Genomic DNA, 25,195 nt, shown 5'->3' on the forward strand with positions numbered 1-25,195 from the left:
AACAATGAACCACATATGCACCAACCCACCTAAAAAGTGCTTTAAACACCTGCTGAGGCCGAATGAATTACTTTTTTCATTTTGCCTGTAACTGCCCAACAATACATCTCAGCAGCACCAAACAACATTGCCCATGCAGGGGGTAAAAAGCTACACCACATACATGAGATGTGAGGGTATAGCACTTTCTGCTGGCTTGCAGTGACTAAATCTAACAGTGATTGCTTAAAAACTCCTTTCAGACACAATAGAGTGCATTTATGAACATAGGCCAGAACTGCCCAACAATGAACCACATATGCACCAACCCACCTAAGACGTACTTTAAACACCTGCTGAGGCCGAATGAATTACTTTTTTCATTTTGCCTGTAACTACCCAACAATACATCCCAGCAGCACCAAACAACATTGCCCATGCAGGGGGTAAGAAGCTACACCACATACATGAGATGTGAGGGTATAGCACTTTCTGCTGGCTTGCAGTGACTAAATCTAACAGTGCTTGCTTAAAAACTCCTTTCAGACAGAATAGAGTGCTTTATGAACATAGGCCAGAAGTGCCCAACAATGAACCATATATGCACCAAACAACCTAAAAAGTGCTTTATACACCTGCTGAGGCCGAATGAATTACTTTTTTCATTTTGCCTGTAACTGCCCAACAATACATCTCAGCAGCACCAAACACATTGCCCATGCAGGGGGTAAGAAGCTACACCACATACATGAGATTTGAGGGTATAGCCCTTTCTGCTGGCTTGCAGTGACTAAATCTAACAGTGATTGCTTAAAAACTCCTTTCAGACACAATAGAGTGCATTTATGAACATAGGCCAGAACTGCCCAACAATGAACCATATATGCACCAAACTACCTAAAAAGTGCTTTAAACACCTGCTGAGGCCGAATGAATTACTTTTTTCATTTTGCCTGTAACTACCCAACAATACATCCCAGCAGCACCAAACCACATTGCCCATGCAGGGGGTAAGAAGCTACACCACATACATGAGATTTGAGGGTATAGCACTTTCTGCTGGCTTGCAGTGACTAAATCTAACAGTGATTGCTTAAAAACTCCTTTCAGACACAATAGAGTGCATTTATGAACATAGGCCAGAACTGCCCAACAATGAACCATATATGCACCAAACTACCTAAAAAGTGCTTTAAACACCTGCTGAGGCCGAATGAATTACTTTTTTCATTTTGCCTGTAACTACCCAACAATACATCCCAGCAGCACCAAACCACATTGCTCATGCAGGGGGTAAGAAGCTACACCACATACATGAGATTTGAGGGTATAGCACTTTCTGCTGGCTTGCAGTGACTAAATCTAACAGTGATTGCTTAAAAACTCCTTTCAGAAACAATAGAGTGCATTTATCAACATAGGCCAGAACTGCCCAACAATGAACCATATATGCACCAAACTACCTAAAAAGTGCTTTAAACACCTGCTGAGGCCGAATGAATTACTTTTTTCATTTTGCCTGTAACTACCCAACAATACATCCCAGCAGCACCAAACCACATTGCCCATGCAGGGGGTAAAAAGCTACACCACATACATGAGATTTGAGGGTATAGCACTTTCTGCTGGCTTGCAGTGACTAAATCTAACAGTGATTGCTTAAAAACTCCTTTCAGACACAATAGAGTGCATTTATGAACATAGGCCAGAACTGCCCAACAATGAACCATATATGCACCAAACTACCTAAAATGTGCTTTAAACACCTGCTGAGGCCGAATGAATTACTTTTTTCATTTTGCCTGTAACTACCCAACAATACATCCCAGCAGCACCAAACCACATTGCCCATGCAGGGGGTAAGAAGCTACACCACATACATGAGATTTGAGGGTATAGCACTTTCTGCTGGCTTGCAGTGACTAAATCTAACAGTGATTGCTTAAAAAATCCTTTCAGACACAATAGAGTACATTTATGAACATAGGCCAGAACTGCCCAACAATGAACCACATATGCACCAACCCACCTAAAAAGTGCTTTAAACACCTGCTGAGGCCGAATGAATTACTTTTTTCATTTTGCCTGTAACTACCCAACAATACATCCCAGCAGCACCAAACAACATTGCCCATGCAGGGGGTAAGAAGCTACACCACATACATAAGATTTGAGGGTATAGCACTTTCTGCTGGCTTGCAGTGACTAAATCTAACAGTGATTGCTTAAAAACTCCTTTCAGACACAATAGAGTGCATTTATGAAAATAGGCCAGAACTGCCCAACAATGAACCACATATGCACCAACCCACCTAAAAAGTGCTTTAAACACCTGCTGAGGCCGAATGAATTACTTTTTTCATTTTGCCTGTAACTAACCAACAATACATCCCAGCAGCACCAAACAACATTGCCCATGCAGGGGGTAAGAAGCTACACCACATACATGAGATGTGAGGGTATAGCACTTTCTGCTGGCTTGCAGTGACTAAATCTAACAGTGCTTGCTTAAAAACTCCTTTCAGACAGAATAGAGTGCTTTATGAACATAGGCCAGAAGTGCCCAACAATGAACCATATATGCACCAAACAACCTAAAAAGTGCTTTATACACCTGCTGAGGCCGAATGAATTACTTTTTTCATTTTGCCTGTAACTGCCCAACAATACATCTCAGCAGCACCAAACACATTGCCCATGCAGGGGGTAAGAAGCTACACCACATACATGAGATTTGAGGGTATAGCCCTTTCTGCTGGCTTGCAGTGACTAAATCTAACAGTGATTGCTTAAAAACTCCTTTCAGACACAATAGAGTGCATTTATGAACATAGGCCAGAACTGCCCAACAATGAACCATATATGCACCAAACTACCTAAAAAGTGCTTTAAACACCTGCTGAGGCCGAATGAATTACTTTTTTCATTTTGCCTGTAACTACCCAACAATACATCCCAGCAGCACCAAACCACATTGCCCATGCAGGGGGTAAGAAGCTACACCACATACATGAGATTTGAGGGTATAGCACTTTCTGCTGGCTTGCAGTGACTAAATCTAACAGTGATTGCTTAAAAACTCCTTTCAGACACAATAGAGTGCATTTATGAACATAGGCCAGAACTGCCCAACAATGAACCATATATGCACCAAACTACCTAAAAAGTGCTTTAAACACCTGCTGAGGCCGAATGAATTACTTTTTTCATTTTGCCTGTAACTACCCAACAATACATCCCAGCAGCACCAAACCACATTGCCCATGCAGGGGGTAAGAAGCTACACCACATACATGAGATTTGAGGGTATAGCACTTTCTGCTGGCTTGCAGTGACTAAATCTAACAGTGATTGCTTAAAAACTCCTTTCAGAAACAATAGAGTGCATTTATCAACATAGGCCAGAACTGCCCAACAATGAACCATATATGCACCAAACCACCTAAAACGTGCTTTAAACACCTGCTGAGGCCGAATGAATTACTTTTTTCATTTTGCCTGTAACTGCCCAACAATACATCTCAGCAGCACCAAACAACATTGCCCATGCAGGGGGTAAAAAGCTACACCACATACATGAGATGTGAGGGTATAGCACTTTCTGCTGGCTTGCAGTGACTAAATCTAACAGTGATTGCTTAAAAACTCCTTTCAGACACAATAGAGTGCATTTATGAACATAGGCCAGAACTGCCCAACAATGAACCACATATGCACCAACCCACCTAAGACGTACTTTAAACACCTGCTGAGGCCGAATGAATTACTTTTTTCATTTTGCCTGTAACTACCCAACAATACATCCCAGCAGCACCAAACAACATTGCCCATGCAGGGGGTAAGAAGCTACACCACATACATGAGATGTGAGGCTATAGCACTTTCTGCTGGCTTGCAGTGACTAAATCTAACAGTGCTTGCTTAAAAACTCCTTTCAGACAGAATAGAGTGCTTTATGAACATAGGCCAGAAGTGCCCAACAATGAACCATATATGCACCAAACAACCTAAAAAGTGCTTTATACACCTGCTGAGGCCGAATGAATTACTTTTTTCATTTTGCCTGTAACTACCCAACAATACATCTCAGCAGCACCAAACCACATTGCCCATGCAGGGGGTAAGTAGCTACACCACATACATGAGATGTGAGGGTATAGCACTTTCTGCTGGCTTGCAGTGACTAAATCTAACAGTGATTGCTTAAAAACTCCTTTCAGACAGAATAGAGTGCATTTATGAACATAGGCCAGAAGTGCCCAACAATGAACCATATATGCACCAAACAACGTAAAAAGTGCTTTATACACCTGCTGAGGCCGAATGAATTACTTTTTTCATTTTGCCTGTAACTGCCCAACAATACATCTCAGCAGCACCAAACCACATTGCCCATGCAGGGGGTAAGTAGCTACACCACATACATGAGATTTGAGGGTATAGCCCTTTCTGCTGGCTTGCAGTGACTAAATCTAACAGTGATTGCTTAAAAACTCCTTTCAGACACAATAGAGTGCATTTATGAACATAGGCCAGAACTGCCCAACAATGAACAATATATGCACCAAACTACCTAAAAAGTGCTTCAAACACCTGCTGAGGCCGAATGAATTACTTTTTTCATTTTGCCTGTAACTACCCAACAATACATCCCAGCAGCACCAAACCACATTTGCCCATGCAGGGGGTAAGAAGCTACACCACATACATGAGATTTGAGGGTATAGCACTTTCTGCTGGCTTGCAGTGACTAAATCTAACAGTGATTGCTTAAAAACTCCTTTCAGAAACAATAGAGTGCATTTATGAACATAGGCCAGAACTGCCCAACAATACATCTCAGCAGCACCAAACCACATTGCCCATGCAGGGGGTAAGAAGCTACACCACATACATGAGATTTGAGGGTATAGCACTTTCTGCTGGCTTGCAGTGACTAAATCTAACAGTGATTGCTTAAAAACTCCTTTCAGACACAATAGAGTGCATTTATGAACATAGGCCAGAACTGCCCAACAATACATCTCAGCAGCACCAAACCACATTGCCCATGCAGGGGGTAAGAAGCTACACCACATACATGAGATGTGAGGGTATAGCACTTTCTGCTGGCTTGCAGTGACTAAATCTAACAGTGATTGCTTAAAAACTCCTTTCAGACACAATAGAGTGCATTTATGAACATAGGCCAGAAGTGCCCAACAATGAACCATATATGCACCAAACAACCTAAAAAGTGCTTTATGCACCTGCTGAGGCCGAATGAATTACTTTTTTCATTTTGCCTGTAACTGCCCAACAATACATCTCAGCAGCACCAAACAACATTGCCCATGCAGGGTGTAAGAAGCTACACCACATACATGAGATTTGAAAGTATAGCCCTTTCTGCTGGCTTGCAGTGACTAAATCTAACAGTGATTGCTTAAAAACTCCTTTCAGACACAATAGAGTGCATTTATGAACATAGGCCAGAACTGCCCAACAATGAACCACATATGCACCAACCCACCTAAAAAGTGCTTTAAACACCTGCTGAGGCCGAATGAATTACTTTTTTCATTTTGCCTGTAACTGCCCAACAATACATCTCAGCAGCACCAAGCCACATTGCCCATGCAGGGGGTAAGAAGCTACACCACATACATGGGATTTGAGGGTATAGCCCTTTCTGCTGGCTTGCAGTGACTAAATCTAACAGTGATTGCTTAAAAACTCCTTTCAGACACAATAGAGTACATTTATGAACATAGGCCAGAACTGCCCAACAATGAACCACATATGCACCAACCCACCTAAAATGTGCTTTAAACACCTGCTGAGGCCGAATGAATTACTTTTTTCATTTTGCCTGTAACTACCCAACAATACATCTCAGCAGCACCAAACCACATTGCCCATGCAGGGGGTAAGAAGCTACACCACATACATGAGATGTGAGGGTATAGCACTTTCTGCTGGCTTGCAGTGACTAAATCTAACAGTGATTGCTTAAAAACTCCTTTCAGACACAATAGAGTGCATTTATGAACATAGGCCAGAAGTGCCCAACAATGAACCATATATGCACCAACCCACCTAAAAAGTGCTTTAAACACCTGCTGAGGCCGAATGAATTACTTTTTTCATTTTGCCTGTAACTACCCAACAATACATCTCAGCAGCACCAAACCACATTGCCCATGCAGGGGGTAAGAAGCTACACCACATACATAAGATTTGAGGGTATAGCACTTTCTGCTGGCTTGCAGTGACTAAATCTAACAGTGATTGCTTAAAAACTCCTTTCAGACACAATAGAGTGCATTTATGAACATAGGCCAGAACTGCCCAACAGTGAACGATATATGCACCAACCCACCTAAAAAGTGTTTTTAACGCCTGCTGAGGCCGAATGAATTACTTTTTTCATTTTGCTTGTAACTGCCCCAGCAGCACCAAACCACATTGCCCATGCAGGGGGTAAGAAGCTACACCACATACATAAGATTTGAGGGTATAGCACTTTCTGCTGGCTTGCAGTGACTAAATCTAACAGTGATTGCTTAAAAACTTATTTCAGACACAATAGAGTGCATTTATGAACATAGGCCAGAACTGCCCAACAATGAACCACATATGCACCAACCCACCTAAAAACTGATTTAAACACCTGCTGAGGCCGAATGAATTACTTTTTTCATTTTGCCTGTAACTACCCAACAATACATCCCAGCAGCACCAAACAACATTGCCCATGCAGGGGGTAAGAAGCTACACCACATACATGAGATGTGAGGGTATAGCACTTTCTGCTGGCTTGCAGTGACTAAATCTAACAGTGATTGCTTAAAAACTCCTTTCAGACACAATAGAGTGCATTTATGAACATAGGCCAGAACTGCCCAACAATACATCTCAGCAGCACCAAACCACATTGCAGGGGGTAAGAAGCTACACCACATACATGAGATTTGAGGGTATAGCACCTTCTGCTGGCTTGCAGTAACTAAATCTAACAGTTATTGTTTAAAAACGTGTTTCAGACCGAATAGAGTGCGTTTAAGAACATAGGCCAAAACTGCCCAACAATGAACCACATATGCACCAAACCACCTAAAAAGTGCTTAAACACCTGCTCAGGCCGAATGAGTTACTTTTTCTCACTTTGCTTATAACTACACAGCCATTCACACGAAGTGGGGTAGTTTTTCACTTTGCTGGGCTTTGTCGCCATCTTTTGGTCTTTCTGTGTAGCTACAGTTTTAATGTAATGTATTCTGCTCATTTCAACCTTTTCAATACCTCCCAATCTCTGTGCGACGCCAGAGAATTAAAGGGGAGATGCACCTCACTTTGAAAACCACTGAGTGGAAATGAATACTAATTATTGTAGGTACCGTATGATTAGGCATCTGTGATATTTGGTGTCCTTTGTATGACTAATTACTATTTTATGTTCTGTTCGTTTGCAGTGGCCAAATGTAAATTTTATTGCTTTAAAATGATTTTCAGTCCAATTTCAGTCAGCAGTGAACCACAGATGCACCAAACCTCCTAAAAAGTGCTTAAACACCTGCTCAGGCCGAATGAGTTACTTTTTCTCATTTTGCCTGTAACTGCCCAACAATACATCCCAGCTGCACCAATCCACATTCACCCCATTCTGCAAACAAGATGGCTACTGTATGCCTTGTTTTTTTCTTAGAGACTAAAGAGTGAGTCTTTTAAGAAGGGATGAAAGGACGGCATTGTATGTGCAAGAAGGTGGTGTTGTTGTATCACGTAGAAGTTTAGAGATGGTTTCTCTACCTTACCTTTGGAGAAGCAATCTCAGTTAACGTTTGTGGGGGCAGGCAGGGCTGCAAGCATACACACACAGTAGTGCAGCAAGGGAGCCTTGTGAAGAGCAATGCAAGGTAATGTCATGGAAATTAGGAGGACAAAAGATGATTTCAAAACCAAAATCAATTAAATAAAATTTTGTGTCCAGGTCACATTTCATGCAGTTGTAAGTCATATAAACGGACACAAGGTGGCAGAAGTGCATTTGATAAGCGCTCGGCATGGATCTTTTCCATGTATTAACGCACCTGACAGCAAGGAAAAAGTCAGAGCATGGAGGAGTGTAGCGCGCAGAAGGCATTGTAGGGAAATTTTAACGCATGCACATGCACACACAAACGACCATGGTGTTATATTTTGATGTAAACAACCCTTTTTTGTGTTGTTTATGTTCTGGTGCAGTTAAGATATTTGAGCTGTCACATAACCAAAAAATGTGTATCAAAGTGAAAGTTATGCTTCAAATATATCTTTTTACAAAAAGCTGTTTTTCTCTTTTTCTATTGCTGATTACTCATGAAAAAGGTAGAAACAAACTTTTTGTTCTGATGAAAGACAAGAGTCTGATCTTTCTTTTGGTAGGTTCCATGTTTATATAGCCATAGAACACAATATTCTTTGTGATTTGAAAAATCAGTCAAAATAATCTAAAATGAACTCTGAAACGGCTGGGAAATTAAATGAAATGAAATGGCTGGGATGACGACATACTTGTTTCCCCAGTCATCTCCCGGGCTTTGTCGCCATCTTGTGGGCTTTCGCCGCAACTACAGTTGTCCATGCAACATAGTGTTGCGCTCACTACAAGCTTTCCAATGCCTCTGGGCTGCGCCCGAACATTTCAAGGAAGACATACACCACACTTTCAAAACCCCTGATTTAAAAAAAAAAAAAGGTTTAAAAGCCAATTTCTGGATGTGGCCCTCTATGGAACCATGATGCACATTAAATCCTACAAACTGTACATATGGCATCTGTGACCTTTGGTGTACTTAGTATGACAAATGAAATGATCATTGCGTTTAAGTTGAAGTTATAAACAAAAACTGATTTGTATTTACTATATTTTATTTTTTATTGATCATTTATATGAACCCAACACAACATCCATTCATCTTCTACGCCGCTTATCCTCACTCGGGTTGCGGGTATGCTGTTTGGGCGAGAGGCGGGGTACACACTCGACTGGTCGCCAGCAATCGCAGGGCACATAAAGACAAACAGCCATTCACACTCACATTCATACCTATGGGCAATTTAGAGTCGCCAATTAACCTCACCTGCATGTTTTTGGGAATGTGGGAGGAAGCCGGAGTGCCCGGAGAAAACGCGCACAAATGAGAACATGCAAACTCCACACAGAAATGCCCAGGGGAGAATCAAACCCAGGTCTTCCCAATCTCCAGGCTGTTCCTGTATTGGCCAATGTGCTAACCAGTAGACCACCGTGCGGCGCCAACACAACATTCATCACTAAAAACAAACCTGTCTGACAACAGTCTAAACCCAGCTCCAGTTCCCTATTACTGGATGAACAATCCAACTCTTGGTAAATTCTGCTCCACAATGATCGGAAGGGGCGATATCAAAGGTGATGAGCGCTTGGCCCCAAGCCTACCTTTAATGGTGTTTTGTCCTCAGCTCTTCCACCTTGCCTTGGATAAACACACGTTGACAGCATCTACAGTAGAAGGGGAAATGAAATAGCTGTTTTGATTAAAAAAACTGCTTTACACAAAGACATTTGTAGATTTCTGACATTTTTCATTAAAAAGTCAGGCAAGGCAAGCAGCTGGGGGGCAGCACTCAGCTGATTAAGAAGAATTAGATGTCCCGAAACCAGGTTTGTGCTCCCCAGGCCTGTCAAGATAAAACCTTTTGCTGAACAATAATTGTCCTACAAATTATTGCCAAATTATATTATTGTCAACATTATTTTGAGACCATTTTTTCATGAATGCAATTATGTCATCTTAATATGGCATAATAATGCGAGTACACCCTATCAAAAGCAGTAAATTTTAATTTCTCAAGTTAACATTGTACAGTAATTGGAATGTTAAACGCGCCAAAGATACTTGAACTCCTCCACCTGGGGCAGGACCTCACCCAACCCGGAGGGTGCAATCCAACCTTTCTGACTGAGAACCATGGCCTTGGATTTGGAGGTGCTGAGTCTCATGCCAGACATTTCACACTCTTCTGCAAACCGCCCCAGTAAGTGAAGGTCACAGCCCGTTGATGCCATCAGGACCACATCGTCTGCAAACAGCAGAGACGAGATCCTAAGGCCCCCGAACTGGACTCCCTCGACGCCTTCGCTGCGCCTACAAATTCTGTCGATGAAAATGATGAACAGAATGGGTGACAAAGGGCAGCCTTGGCGGAGGCCAGCGTTCACCGGAAACAGGCTGGACTTACTGCTGGCAATGCCAACCAGGCTCCTGCTACGGTTGTACAAGGACCGAATGGCACGTAGTAGCGCACCACCAATCCCGTACTCCCGGAGCACCCCCACAGGACACCGCGAGGAACATGGTTAAATGCCTTTTCCAAGTCCACAAAGCACATGTAGAATGGTTGGTCAAACTCCCAAGTACCCTCCAGTACCCTTGCAAGGGGGTAGAGCTGGTCCAGTGTTCAGCGACTGGGACGAAAACCACACTGCACCTCCTTTAGCCGAGGTTTGACTAACGGTCGTACCCTTCTCTCCAGCACCCTGGAATAGACTTTCCCAGGGAGGCTGAGGAGTGTGATCCTCCTATCATTAGAACACCCTCCAATCACCCTTCTTGAAAAGGGGGACCACCACCCCAGTCTGCCAATCCAGAGGTACTCTTCCCAACTTCTTAGTTTGCGTCATAAGATTTGTGCGACATGGTATCATGTTTTAAACATTATTTAACAACAGAACATGAAGTCATTGACTTGGGGTGTTGGTTACATTTGGTGCAGTAGATGCACGTGTGCAAGCCTTACAAGATGAACCAGTCTTCATTTGATCTTTTAAATGCTGCTTGCATTGACAATCAACATACAGTACATCACAGCAACAGCAGCAGTGATCGTAATTCCTGCTCGTTTTGAGGCATTGAATGAACTCAAGTGAAGTCCACTTGCTTCATAGCGGTAATAAAACTCTGATTCCTAGACAGCTGAGTCACTCCACCGACACGCAGATTGCCCGGCAAGTTGAAACTGAAAGTGCAAATGTGTACATCGAGAGCAGTGAACCATACAAGTGGCTCATAAATGCAAAACAAGTATTTTTTAGCAGCCCACTAGGGGGCACTCGCGGCCTATTTTTGATGAATAATTACTGACATACCTGTAGACTATTGCATTTTCTGTGCAAAAACAACTAGTTTCCTTTATGACAAAAAATAATTTAAACTAAATCAACCTTTTTATAAATTATAATTAAAGGGTCTCTGACTTGATTCAATAATGTTGCTTTAATATGTTATATACATATTGTTTGTAATTACCTTTAACTACCTTTAATAGTGTTTTGTCCTCAGTCCTCAGCCCATCTTGGCCTTGGATTAACGCATGTTGACAGCATTCTAGAAGGGGAAATGAACAAGCTGTTACAAACTAAAAAATGAAGACATTTTCATGAAATTCATATGTCGGCAACCAGCTAGAGCAGGGGTGGCACTCAGATGATTAAGAAGACGTAATACCTGGAACCAGGTTTGTGCTACCCTGTTCATGTGAGGCATGATGCCTTCCAAACAAACCAAGCCCCCTTGAAAATTGTCTGAGCTGAGCTGAGCTGAGCTAAGAAAGTTAATTCATACATCTGTTGGGAGAGTCAGTATTCCTGTGAACATTTAGTATTTAATACAAACTATTGCATTTATGTGTAAAAACGCCAAAAAATATATGAAAATTGTTCAGCCTTTTTTGTAAATTTTATAATTCTATTTAAACAGTAGTTGCAGAAAACCAACAAAACAAAACATATTGACATGGCTCAACCCATTTAATTTTACAGTCATTATTTTTTATCATCAACTATCTATTGAAAGTTTAATGCATTTGTAAAATAAATATTAGTATGCAATGGACTAGAAGGATTTCAAGTGCAATAGTATAGTTTTTATTGTTTTACAGCAGTGGTTCTCAGTTATTTTCTGTCATGCCCGCCACGAGGGGACAGAATTGCACCCCCCCCCCCCACCACGTGTGAAATGGCTGACCACTTTGGGCGCCCCCTGGTGGCCAATTAAGTTCTTATTCGTTGCTCACTTATTAAGAGCTGCTATGATGGAAAATTACTTTCTTTAAGGATGATAGAATATGTTTTATGTGTCTCTCCGCTTCTGCAAATCTAAATCTAAAATAATCTAATCTAAATTGTATATCACCGTGATCCCCCGACCAACCCTGCAAAAAACTGCATAACTTTTATTTTTGAGTACATTCGAAATCACGCGCAGTCCTTTACTTAACCTGAGCAGAAGACATAACCAGTATTATTACTTAAGTAACATTTCATCGCAGGAGCAGTACTTGTACTTGTATATATCATATATTAACATCATATATTAATGTTAATTAATATATATATAATATTTCAATACTCTTTCAACCTCTGATACTACCGTGTTTCTTTTTACTTCATTAGCATCATAATTTTGCGTGTGAGAAAACATACCTTTATGGTAGGAAAGTCAGGTCCGCCTGACTGTCACACGTCTGCTTATTCTGCTCTATTAACAACTGCGTAGTTAGATCATGATGGCGTCGTGTTGCATTCAGGTAAGCTGGTTACGTTGAGTTGTAACTATATATCAACTCATTATACTGTATTAGACTCTTTATATTTATTTATTTATCAATATTATCAATATTATATTATTTATCAATATTTATCAATATATATCAATATTATATACAAGCCATACATATACAACTAAAAATAGTATTGACTGAGTCTGGGGCATGCCAGGGGCAGAGGAGCTTTTTACAAAATGGCAAATTTTGACTGTACTTGTGTGAGTAGGTGTGTTCTACTTGTTAAATGTAGTTTTGTAAGCTTTGCAACCATTTCACCTTACATTTTAGCTGTCATAGAAGTGGAAAAAGAAGTTAACCACTTTGACAATATGCACCCAAATTGAGCTGAAAACCCAATGGCGGCCCAGTTTGAGGGGGCTGCAGGTGATATACCAGCTATTGCAATGGTATTTGGTGTTTGTCAGACCACCCCCCTTGCCACCTCCCACGTGTAGCTTGGTGAGGTTGACTGGCATTTCACTGATTTGCTCATAAAGTGACAAATTGAACTGTAAACACAACAGAAGTATGTAGAAGTAGAAGTATACATGTTACAATGGGGTATGGGGTACACGTATGGAAAAAATAACAGATTAATACAGTTGACCCTTGCGATATCGCAATTTGATTATTGCTCCCTCACAACATTGTGGTTTTTCACAAATTAATTAATGAATAAATGATGGCTGTTTTGTGGAAGACTATGGTCTATTATTAGTCAAAACATATTGAAATGCAAGTGATATGTAGTATTCTGCTCACTCGGCGGCAGTAATGACACAAAACATTAGCTGTGTCCCATTTCGGAGTATGCATCCTTCAAGGAGCCAGCCTATGCGGTCCACGAAGGCTGCATCCTTACGAGAGTCCTCCAGGCTCAGCTAGAGCAATGTGATCTGGGACGGTCTAGTCTTTGGACCACTTCCTGGTTGTGCCAAATTGTCAAACATAATTTTAAAAAATGAATGCTAAGGTGTTTACCATTATGAAAAACGCTTGCTTCTTGTGATATGAAGTCCACAAAGTAGAAACAATAAGATACACAGACCTAAACAAAGCATGAAATAATGCAGCCAAAGTTGTTGTTTTATATTTATTTTGGGATTATATGTTGCTGGAAAAAGAAGAGCAGCCGTCTGTCTGCAGATTGACACAAGTTCAGAGAGACAACTTGTATTTTGAACCATAATAATATCATTAACTATTTTATTACTTCTAGCTAGTTTTTTCAAAATTGCCTTTAATATAGATTTTACCATTAAAGGAAAACTTCACTTTTTTGGGAATTTAGAATTTTGAATACCATTTAAAGTTTGTTCAAAGAGAGATTATGCATTTAATATGAATATACTGTGTGTAAAAGGCCATCTATCCATTTTCTATGCCGCTTCTCCTAATTAGGGTCGCGGGGGCATGTTGGAGCCTATTCCAGCTGACTTCGGGCAACAGGCGGGGTACACCCTGGACTGGTCGCCAGCCAATGGCAGGGCACATATAGACAAAAAACCATTTACACTCACATTCATACCTACGGACAATTTAGAGTCTCCAATTAACCTAACATGCATGTTTTTGGAATGTGGGAGGAAACCGGAGTACCCGGAGAAAACCCACACATGCACGGGGAGAACATGCAAACTCCACACAGAAATGCCCAGGGGAGAATCGAAACCAGGTCTTCCTGATCTCCAGACTGTGAAAGTGTGGCCAACATGCTAACCACTAGACCCCCTTGCGGCACCTATGTAAAAGTAATTGGTGTTTATATTGATTATTATATTTAAAAATATTGGGCCTCATTCACGAACATCTTCTTAAAAGTCTTCTTAAGAAGTGTACTTAAGAAGGCGTGGGTTGGAAACTGCGCCGCATTCACGACACGTTCTTAAGTAAGGATAATCGTTCGCACCGGTGTTCTTAGGTTGATGAATGCCAACGGGGATGCACGTGCATGTGAGGCCTAATTTGCATAGGTCACCGCCTATTATTTCCTGTACCAGGTAAAAAATGTGCCGTGCACAACAGGCAGCTGGAGGCCAAGATGCCAAAGCGCAAGGGCAAGACTGAGAAGCAGCTGGACAACAAACGAAAGAAAAACTTCAATTCTACTGAAATAGAGGTGCTTTTACAAGGAGTGACTGAACACAAGACCGCCTTATTTTCACGTGTATCCACCGGTCATCAGGCCATCCAAAAAGAGTCGGCATGGAGCACCATTGCAGGAAACATAAATGCCGTTTCCACGGAGAAACGCGCCACCGCAGAGGTTAAAAAGAAGTGGTTTGACTTAAAATCAGAGTTAAAAAAAAAATTGGACTGCACCTCAGGGATCTGGAAGAAACGGGAGGCGGGCCATCAATCAGAAACCAAACCATTTCGGAATCTCTACAAAATATTTACACAATTATGATGGAAAAATAAAGTCAAAATACATAGTTTGTGTGTGACAATTTATTTTTTCTGTGGTTACATGTGATTAGACGCTGCCTAATTAATACAGCAGCCCCGTGCTCTGGCTCAAGACGTGGCTGGGGGCGCAAATGCACTGCATTTGCTGACAAAATGACAATTCGCACTCAAAATGAGCTGAAAATTTTTTTATTGCAACTTTATTTTTAGTCTGTGTCCCCCCTCGATGCTGCCCCCACCTGAATCGCACTGCATTTGCTGACAAAGTGACAATTCGCACCGAAAATGTGCTGAAAACCATATGGCTGCCATAACATTAGGAACACTCCGCAAGTTTAAGAAGGCCGCAGGAGATGGACCAGCGATTGCAACTTTATTCGGTTTTAGTCTGTGCCCCCCCTCGACGCTGCCCCCACCTGAATTGCGCTGCATTTGCTGACAAAGGTACAATTCGCACCGAAAATGTGCTGAAAACCATATGGCGGCCATATCATTAGGAACACTCAGCCAGTTTAAGAAGGAGATGGACCAGCTATTGCAACTCCACTTGGGTTTAGTCTGTGCGCCCTCTTGGTGCCCCCCGCCTACATTGCTCTGCAATTGCTGAAAAACTGACAATTTGCACGCAAAATGAGCTGAAAACCCCAGGGTGGCCATATCATTAGGAACACTCAGCCAGTTTAAGAAGGCCGCAAGAGATGGACCAGCGATTGCAACTTTATTCTGTTTTAGTCTGGACACACATGATTTTTTCTCATATTACAAGGTTCTTCTCGTAAAATAACGACTTTTTTCTCACAGCCACACTTTACAATAAGGCACACAAAAATACAGTAGTTACTGAGGAACTAATGCAGAACTAATGAACTCATGAAGAACTCATGACTCTAGTAAGGCTAGTTACTCAGGAACCAATGAAGAACTAATGAGGACCTATTGTGTATTGGTTAGGGTTAGGCAAGTTCGTTCCTCATTAACTCCTGTAATTTTGCTTACCATTTTGTAAAGTGTTACCCATATTTTTGATGACCATAGGTGAGGGTAGGAACGTAGCTGGATCGGTATTGAGAGCTTTGATTTTCGGCTCAGCTCCCTCTTCCCCACAACGGACTGATGCAGAGTCGTCTGCAGACGCTGCACCAATCCGCATGTCCATCTTCCCTCACTTGTGAACAAGACTCAGAGGTACTTAAACTCCTCCATTTGGGGCAGGATATCATCCTTGACCCGGAGATGGCACTTCTTCCTTTTCCTGGCGAGAACTATGGACTCGTCACCCCATTTCACACTCGGTCATAAAGGGAGCGAACCGCCTGAATTAGGTGGTCCAGTACCCCATATCCCAGGAATACTTCCCACAGGGAAGGAACATGGTTGAATGCCTGCTTCAAGTCCACAAAGCATATGTAGACTGGTTGGACAAACTCCCATGCACCCTCAAGGACCTCGCAGAGGTCCACACTGCTCCTCCTGAATCTGAGACTTAGCTATCCAGCGGATCCTCCTCTTCAGAAACCCTAAATAGACCTTACCAGGAAGGCCGAGGAGTGTAATCTCACAACAGTTGAAAGACACCCTCCAGTCCCCCTTCTTAAAAAAAGCAACCACCACGCTGGTCTGCCATTCCAGAGGCACCATCCCCGATGTCCATGCAATGCTGCAGATTCGTTAAAGCATTCAAAGCTTTAAGGAACTACGAGTGGCTCTCATCCACCCCTGGGGGTCTGTGGGAGTGGCAGTGAATCATCAAACTGTGTCCTGGTGCCATGTGCAAGAGGACACCCTTGTGTCCTTGTGACACCCCCACAGAACAAAGGAATCTCCTGAAGAAACACTCTCCGGTGCTCCCTCTAGGGACTCCGTAAAGGGTGGGTATTCTGAATTGCTGTTTGGCACATAAGCTCAAATAAGGGTCAGGACCCGTCCCCCCACTCGAAGGCGGAGGGACACTACCCTCTCTCGTTCACCAGGTTAAACTCCAACGTCCAGGCAGGGTATTGCCAACCCTGCCCGTTGCCTCTCACTCCTGGCAACGACAGCGTGGAATCTTGATATTCTCCAGATCTCTTGCTGTGCGTCGAGGTGAGTCCGACTATATCCAGCCGGAACTTCTCCACCTCGCGTACCAGCTCAGGCTCCTTACCCACCCAAAGAGGTGACATTCCACATACAGAGAGCTAGCTTCTGCAGCCGAGGATTGGACCGCCAAGGTCCCCACCCAAATCACTCTTTGGCCCCTCCCATGAGTGCCTAGCTCATGGAAGTGGGGACCCATGTTGCCTCTTTGGGCTATGCCCCGCTGGGCAGAATTTATTCCCATAACATAACTTTTTTTTGTAACCTAATTTTCCAAAAATTACAGTATTCGTTGTTTTTGTTCATTTTTCAAAATATGATAAAAAAAAATTCTTTATTTCAACCTTATGCTACTAAATTGTTATTTTTCCTCATATGACCTTATGCTTGTAAAATTGACTTTTCTCGTTTGATTACAACTTTTTCTCTTTATATTTTGACTTTATTCTTGTAAAATGACTTTTCAATACATGTTTTTTTTTTAATTAGTTTGTTAAATTATATTTTCAGAATGTGTCACAGGCCGCACTTTGGATTCAATATTTTAATTTTTTTTACCATTATTACTATTATTTAACCAAAAATTAAAAAATAACCAATAAAATACAGAACAATTAAATATGGCCACAAAAGATTGTGTGATTTTTTTTTTTTTTGGTGCGCTTTAATGCATGCAACAAAAAAAATAATGGTTGCATGTGTGATTCTTTGTGTGATGTAAGGCAGGCAACTAAAAAAAAACCAAACTCCCAATAACGTGTTAAATAAAACCATTTATTTTACAAAGATATGCACACATTTACGGAATAGTGGTGACCGCTCACACATGTAAACAGCTCAAGACATGTGTAACATGACACGCACGCACACGCGCACACACACATTGCTTCCTTCAAGTGTTAGTCCGTGTCACATACGCGCTAAGCAAACAAAATAAAGTCTGTGTGACGTCTACACGTAAACCTGTGTGTGATGTGATGCACCTTGTTTGATGTACAAATGTTCCCTAATGTGAGAGTGAGGCCATTGTGGATATGTCTGGGGGGGGGGGGTGTCATGAATTTGACACACAAAAAATATTTTTATTGTCCTTGTAAAAGCGAGGAGGAGGAGGAGGAGATGATAAAGTGAAATCTTGTGTGAAACAAGTCCTCATTCTCGTTGTGCTCCATGACGTAATGCTCAATCTTACCAGGAAGTCTTTCTTCTGATCGCCATCAGTTTTTGGCTTTGAAATGTCAGCGTCAAGCAGAAGTGGGCACTTTGCGGACGTCACACCTCCACCTGCCCCTGACTGAGATGGGCTTTCAGCTGCTGGGCGGCGCTGAAGATCTTCCTCTGATGACCCAGAAGGTTCACGCCAAGGTTCTGGATGTCGCTGCAGGCCAGGGGAGAACGTCAAGTGAATTTGTATTGTATTGTATGTACTTTATTTATCCCACTAACAATCACTTTCAAAACCACAAAAAATGAAGAAACTACCTGGTTTTATCGACTAAAAAATGCCACAAAAGGCAAATGACCTTATGCAGTAATCCCTCATTTATTGGTTATTTTTATTGTTAATTGGTTCCAGACCGACAGTGATAAGTGAATTTCCACAAAATAGAATTCCTTATTTATAAATGAAATATTTTCACAGTTGTAGCATAGAAAACCTGTTTACCATCTTCTAAATATGTTTTTTAACATTACAGTATTAGAGCCCTCTAGACATGAAATAGCACCCCTATAATCACATTTACACTCTTAGGGCCCTGTCACACCTTGACGATTTAGGCAGACGTTTTGATGGCATTTTGATGGCATACGTTGAACTGCCGACATTTTTTTTTTCCAATTTTGGGCGTATACATAGCGTATTCAAAACGAGGTCGACGTAAACATGACGTTTTAGTAACTTATATAGAACGTTTCTATAACTTATAGACAACTTATTATATCAACAAATGCGTAGCGTGTTGCTGGTGTTCACAATTTATGCCAAACGTTCAACGCCTGTCACACCTTGACGATTTAGCCATCTTACGCCAACGTATGAAAAAATTGGCCAATACGCTGGCGTACGTCCAATAAGTTATGGGTAAGTTTTGTATAAGTTAAGAGCACGCTGAAGCACGCTATACGTCATAGTACGTCCAAGTCGTCCAAAAATTTTGTGCATGCACAAAACATTTCGACGTATGTCAACGTATGATTAATACGTCCCGCATCCGTTATGCGATCGTTGACGCCCGTTCACACACGTTATTTGTAAGTTACGTACAAGTCAAAATACGTCAACATACCTTGAGACAGAACTGTCTTCTTGGCGAGTGAAGATGGAGAGGAGTAGAGGCTGTCGTGTTTGGTATTTTGCAGGTAAGTTTGCAGCTTGACCAGTAGAGGGCACTGTGACACTGTGAATGGAACCAACTTTTGATTTTTTTATCAACTTTATTAACGAGCAAGTGAACGAGTTAAGGCGGTGAGGCGTTGGACGTGCTGCCCGGCCGAGGTCCCGTCCTCGAGACCATATACCTCACTGTGATTGGTTCGTTCAACAAGTGTCATTCATATCAAAGTTGCGGGCCACACGAATATTAATTTTTCATATTAAGACGGGGGCCGCAAATTATTGTCCCAGGGGCCACGAGTCTGAGACCCCTGGTGCAGGCTGCATACGCTACCACTCATGGATTTGTGACTCGTTAATGCATTAATAAAGTTGATAAAATCAAAACAAGTTGGTTCCATTCCCAGTGTCACAGTGCCCTCTACTGGTTAAGATGCAAACTTACCTGCAAATACAATAACAGCATCCATCTTTACTCGCCAAGAAGACAGTTCTGTTTCAAGGTATGTTGACGTATTTTGACTTGTGCGTAACTGACAAATAACGTGTGTGAACGGGTGTCAACGATCGCATAACCTATTGCCTGCATGCACAAAATTTTTGGACGACTTGGACATACTAAGACATACTCGTGCTCTTAACTTATACAAAACTTACCCATAACTTATTGGACGTACGCCAGCGTATTGGCCAATTTTTTCATACGTTGGCGTAAGCTGGCTAAATCGTCAAGGTGTGACAGGGCCTTTAGTACCCAATATAGTAGACAGAAAATAAGACTCGTGCTCATGTATTGCTATAAATGTGGTCCGGTGCCGAGTGAGGGGAGGACAGGAAGTGACAGCGGGGGTTCAGAGTTGAGTTTTAGCTTCAACAGTAGCCAGACATACTAAAAGAAAATAAGACATATAAGTCATAGAAAACCTATATACCACCTTCTAAATACTCTTTTTAACATTGTTAGAGCCCTCTAGATGTGAAATAACATCCCTATAGTCACCTCTACACTCCTATTACCCAATATAGTAGACACAATAAGAGAAAATAAGACTCATGCTCATGTGTTGCGGTAAATGTGTTCCGGTGCTGAGTGAGGGGCGGACAGGAAGTGACGGCAGGGGGTTCAGAGTTGAGTTTCAGCTTCAACAGTAGCCCGTGCTCTGGATCTCTGTGAGATTATTCAAACCTACAATAAAAGCCCGCTGTTCCAGCGATCAAGTCTTGTGTGTCTCACCCAACATTACAGTAACATTACGACACCTAGTGGCCAGTGTACAAAACTGCATTAATGTCTTTGAATGCGTCTTCTGAATGCCTTATATTTATATTTTACCTCATATAGCCATTTAACTTAAAATTTGCTTAAATATGCATATATTTGACTATTAATAGGCCGTATTCAAGCATGAAACAGCATGATTTATTCATTGATATATAGAGTGAAGCTGCAAAACTGGAAGGGCAAAGTGGAGAGGGATTACTGTAGTGATGCACTGCTGCCCATTCCAGACAAAATTTGTATAATTTTACAGATTATTTTTGTTTTTAATCACTACAAAATATATTGATGTATGCTGACGATCTAGTGATCTTCTGTCCATACAGTGCTGGTCTACAGCAGTTGTGAAGGGTTTGTTCACAGTATGGCCTAGATGGCCTTTGATATTAAATATAAATATAATTCAGAAAAGACCAACATCATGATTGTCAGGAGTAAAGAGGACATGAAACTAACTTTCCCTGACTTCTCACTGGCAGACAACATCCTCAAAGTCTATGATGAGGTGAAATATTTGGGCCATTACATATCCTGACAGATGATGACAGATGATAGAGACGTTTATAGACAATGTTGTATGCAATATGCACAAGCTAATATGCTTGATCGTAAGTTTTCTATGTGCTCAGTATCTGTTAAAATGGCACTTTTTAAAGCATATTGTACTCCTATGTATACTGCCCACTTGTGGCAGCATTATAAAAAAAGCAGTATACATAAACTTCAGGTGGCATAGAACGATGGCATGAGGATGCTGCTTAAGGTGCACCGCTGGACTAGTGCCAGTCAAATGTTTGTTCAGGCTGCTGTACCTACTTGTGCTGCTGTATTACGGAGCTGTGCTACAGATGTATGTGTAAGCTAACATCCTCTGCAAACAGCATCATGTGTGCTGACCAACCCTGTACAAAGCTCAGTCAGGTTCTTTTCTAGTTTGTGGAAACACTGGCGCCTTAACCTATATAGCAAGAGATAGCCATCTTTTATTTTATTTTTTTTAATATATAATGTTCTATGGACCATGCATGTGTCTGAAATAAAATTGATGATGATGATGATATTGCAAGTCATTTTTTTTAGCCATTTTACATGACCACAAGACTTGAATCATGTTGGTACTATTTCGAATGCAGTCGTGATGCGTTGCTGCGTCTTGTGGCCAAAATGAGCATAACAGCCTTAAAAAAAACAGTTATTCATGCTAAAACCGTATTTCCAGAATAAGACTTTTGTATACATATACCTTTTCATATAAACCTTTTTATTTATGATTCAAGGCCTTATGATATGCTGGCCGCACGGTGGCCTAGCGGTTAGCATGTTGGCCACACAGTAAGGAGATCGGGAAGACCTGGGTTCAAATCTCTGTTGGGCATCTCTGTGTGGAGTTTGCATGTTCTCCCCAAGCGTGGGTTTTCTCCGGGTACTCCAGTTTCCTCCCACATTCCAAAAACATGCATGTTAGGTTAATTGGAGACTCTAAATTGTCCATAGGTATCAATGTGAGTGTGAATGGTTTTTTGTCTATATGTGCCCTGCCATTGGCTGGCGACCAGTCCAGGGTGTACCCCGCCTCTCGCAGACAGCTGGGATAGGCTCCAGCATACCCGCGCCGCTAGTGAGGTTTAAAAACGGCATAGAAAATGGATGGATGGAATTATTTGCTCCATTGAGCATGATGTCAAGTGACACACTGCTGCCTAATAAAGATAAAAAAAATAAACATCATACTACCGAAAAAATATTTGTATTTCTGGAAAAACAAGAAAAAGACAAACCATAATATTACATTAATCCTGACGATGTCAATACCAGTGATGCTATAGCTTTTACAATAATATTTTCTCATTACATAGGCTCCAGCATACACGTGACCCGAGTGAGGATAAGCTGCATAGAAGATGGATGGATGGATGGATGGAATTTCTGATTACAGTAATTGATTTAATTTATGGGCATTTAATTGTGGGCAAATTAAGTTTATTCTTACAATAAAATATAAAAATTTGGACTGCACAACAGTTCACTTTTTCACAAAGAAAACTATTTGGATAATAGCAATAAAATTCATATAATTAATTATTATATATTATATTTTGTTATATTAATATATTATATATAATTACAATATATAAATCATATATTTAGCATTATTTATATACCGTTTTTAAATTAATAAATTACAATTGATTAATTTGTAATTAATTAAAAAAATTCCAAATAGCAAATGCTAATTAAAAAAATATTATATTTGATCGAAAATAGACAAGAATCTCCAATTAGCAAGTGAAGTGTTGTACTGACTCCATGGCGAGGCGGCTGACTCGGTCGAGTGTATCGAGGTGCGCTCGATCAAACTCGTCCTGGTATCTCTCCATCCTCAGCGCTCTCAGCCAATCACTGACTGTGGCCACTGATGAAAAGTCAGTGGGGGTGGGGCTGAGCAGTGGCTGCGAGCAGCTCCTGCAAAGGGAAACAACATAAATATATACTTTTCTTTCAAGTCCATATTGCGCATGACTCACCGGGTAATGTCAGTTTTGAGAGACACGGGATGCCTAATGAGTCTGTCCAAGGAGGCTAGGATGGACTCGAAACCTGGCCGGTCCCCTCGCTCGGCCTGCCAGCACTGAAGCATCAGAGAGTGGAGGGCTGAGGGGCAGCTGGTGGGCGCCGGGAGGCGATACTGGTCCGCTACAGCCTTCATTACCTGCGATAAGACAAACATGCTTGGAAATGCCGTCTTCAATAAAAAATAATGTTTTCGTACGCTCCCGTTTGCGTAGAATTAGTTTTTCCAAGCAATTATTGCCAAAAATATGTCATGGCTTTTGTACAGCCAACTCAGGTATCCACATGTTGTTGACTCTTATCAAGCACGGTAGCCTCTGTTTGAATAGGACTGTCATGGAGAGGTTCCTAGCTAACACAGGTTACAGGGGGAATGGTTTTAGATTGCACCTGCTGCTGAAGTTTACAATCAGTAAAGTTGAAGTGAGCTCAGCTCTAACTTATTCTCTATAAAATTACGCCAGACGTTGACATAGAGTACATGCACATATTAGAATGTATACATATTTTTTCCTCACTATCCGAAAGGAAATCACTTTCTTGTTTTATAAGGACAGTCAGAATTATGAGAACAAAATTTACAAGATGAACGTTGAAATATTTGTAAAATAAAAAAAAGGAAAAATCAGCAGTAATTTTACTAAAAAAGTCAAAATATTAAGAGGAAAAAGTTGCAATCTAAAGAGAATAAGTCATAATTTTCAGAAAAACAACACTGTAATATTATAAGGAAAAATTGCATCATTAAGCTGAAATATTAAAAAAATATATATTTTGTAAAAGTTGTAATATGAGAAATACAACAAAATAAAGTTGTAATTTTTGGAAAATTAGGTTTGGGAAAAGTTGTGATATTATGGGAATAAAGTCATAATATTATGAGAAGAAAATTCACAAAGGTTATTTAAGAATGAGGTTGAAATATTTGGAAAATAAAAAAATGAACAGCAAAAGTTGTGAAAAAAGAGCAAGGAGTGAAGTTCAAATTAATAATATGTGTAGCGACTATCTCGTCCTACCATTTTAGTCGCTTCTGGGCGCGGGGGATCCAGGTCATAACACGTTCCAAATAAAGAAAAGTCTGGAAAGATGATTAGGTATCGTCCCATTTATTGTACAATGACGAATAAATGAATCCGTTGCTTATAAAGTGTTGGTGTATGTCATCAGGTTGTATGGATGGCGGATGTGGAGGTCTGGTGCAGCGAGCATGAGTGAGCTGATTGTTCAGGTGAGTCTCTGTGTGATCTCCTGTCACCCCAATCCGTGCCCTGTCACTTAGTGTTATAGTGTACCTCCATACCACCACCAATGGTCAAATAAAATATAATTCCTCCAACAAAACTAAAAGGCCAGCACTGAAATAAGCCAAATAAACTACAGCAAAACAAAGCATAAGTGGCTCCTACAATATGATTTTTCATCTATATGACAAAGCTGAGATGCACTTTTTTCTTGAAATATACATAACTTAGGACTTAGAATCTCTATATGTGGGGCCGCACGGTGGTCTACTGGTTAGCATGTTGGCCAACACAGTAACAGTCTGGAGATCGGGAAGACCTGGGTTCGATTCTCCCTTGGGCATTTCTGTGTGGACTTTGCATGTTCTCCCCGTGCGTGCGTGCGTTTTCTCTGGGTACTCCGGTTTCCTCCCACATCCAAACCATGTTAGGTTAATTGGAGACTCTAAATTGTATGAATGTGAGTGTGAATGGCTGGCGACCAGTCCAGGGTGTACCCTGTCACCCGAAGTCAGCTGGGATAGGCATGCATACCCCGCAACCCTAAGGAGGAGAAGCGGTATAGAAGATGGAATGATGGATATCTACATGTGTTGCTCAGTGCCGGAGACAAAAATGTTACATTGGGGTGGCCAAGGCGAGACCATTACTCACATAGTGGTGGCTTTAAATTGATACCTGAGATGTCTAGAT

General features: G+C 41.3%; 1 protein-coding gene and 1 long non-coding RNA gene across 2 annotated transcripts in view; both read right to left on the bottom strand.

The window, feature by feature from the left end:
- LOC129185584 (uncharacterized) overlaps nucleotides 1-12,544 on the bottom strand; it is a 230,586-nt gene extending 218,042 nt beyond the window's left edge. Inside the window, exons 1-3 of the long non-coding RNA XR_008572096.1 lie at nucleotides 12,467-12,544; nucleotides 11,292-11,369; nucleotides 9,422-9,484 (exon numbers count right to left, since the gene is read on the bottom strand). This is a non-coding gene — a long non-coding RNA (uncharacterized LOC129185584). The remainder of the gene's footprint in view (nucleotides 1-9,421; nucleotides 9,485-11,291; nucleotides 11,370-12,466) is intronic.
- A 5,294-nt stretch (nucleotides 12,545-17,838) lies between these two features.
- The window catches only part of ephb6 (eph receptor B6), a 95,750-nt gene continuing 88,393 nt past the window's right edge, over nucleotides 17,839-25,195 (bottom strand). Inside the window, exons 17-19 of the mRNA XM_054780849.1 lie at nucleotides 23,213-23,397; nucleotides 22,992-23,150; nucleotides 17,839-18,451 (exon numbers count right to left, since the gene is read on the bottom strand). Coding sequence (XP_054636824.1) covers nucleotides 18,346-18,451; nucleotides 22,992-23,150; nucleotides 23,213-23,397 — 450 coding nt within the window. The 3' untranslated portion in view covers nucleotides 17,839-18,345. The remainder of the gene's footprint in view (nucleotides 18,452-22,991; nucleotides 23,151-23,212; nucleotides 23,398-25,195) is intronic.

This window comes from Dunckerocampus dactyliophorus, chromosome 7 (genome assembly GCF_027744805.1).
Source record: "Dunckerocampus dactyliophorus isolate RoL2022-P2 chromosome 7, RoL_Ddac_1.1, whole genome shotgun sequence".
In the NCBI taxonomy this organism is placed as follows: Eukaryota; Metazoa; Chordata; class Actinopteri; order Syngnathiformes; family Syngnathidae; genus Dunckerocampus; species Dunckerocampus dactyliophorus.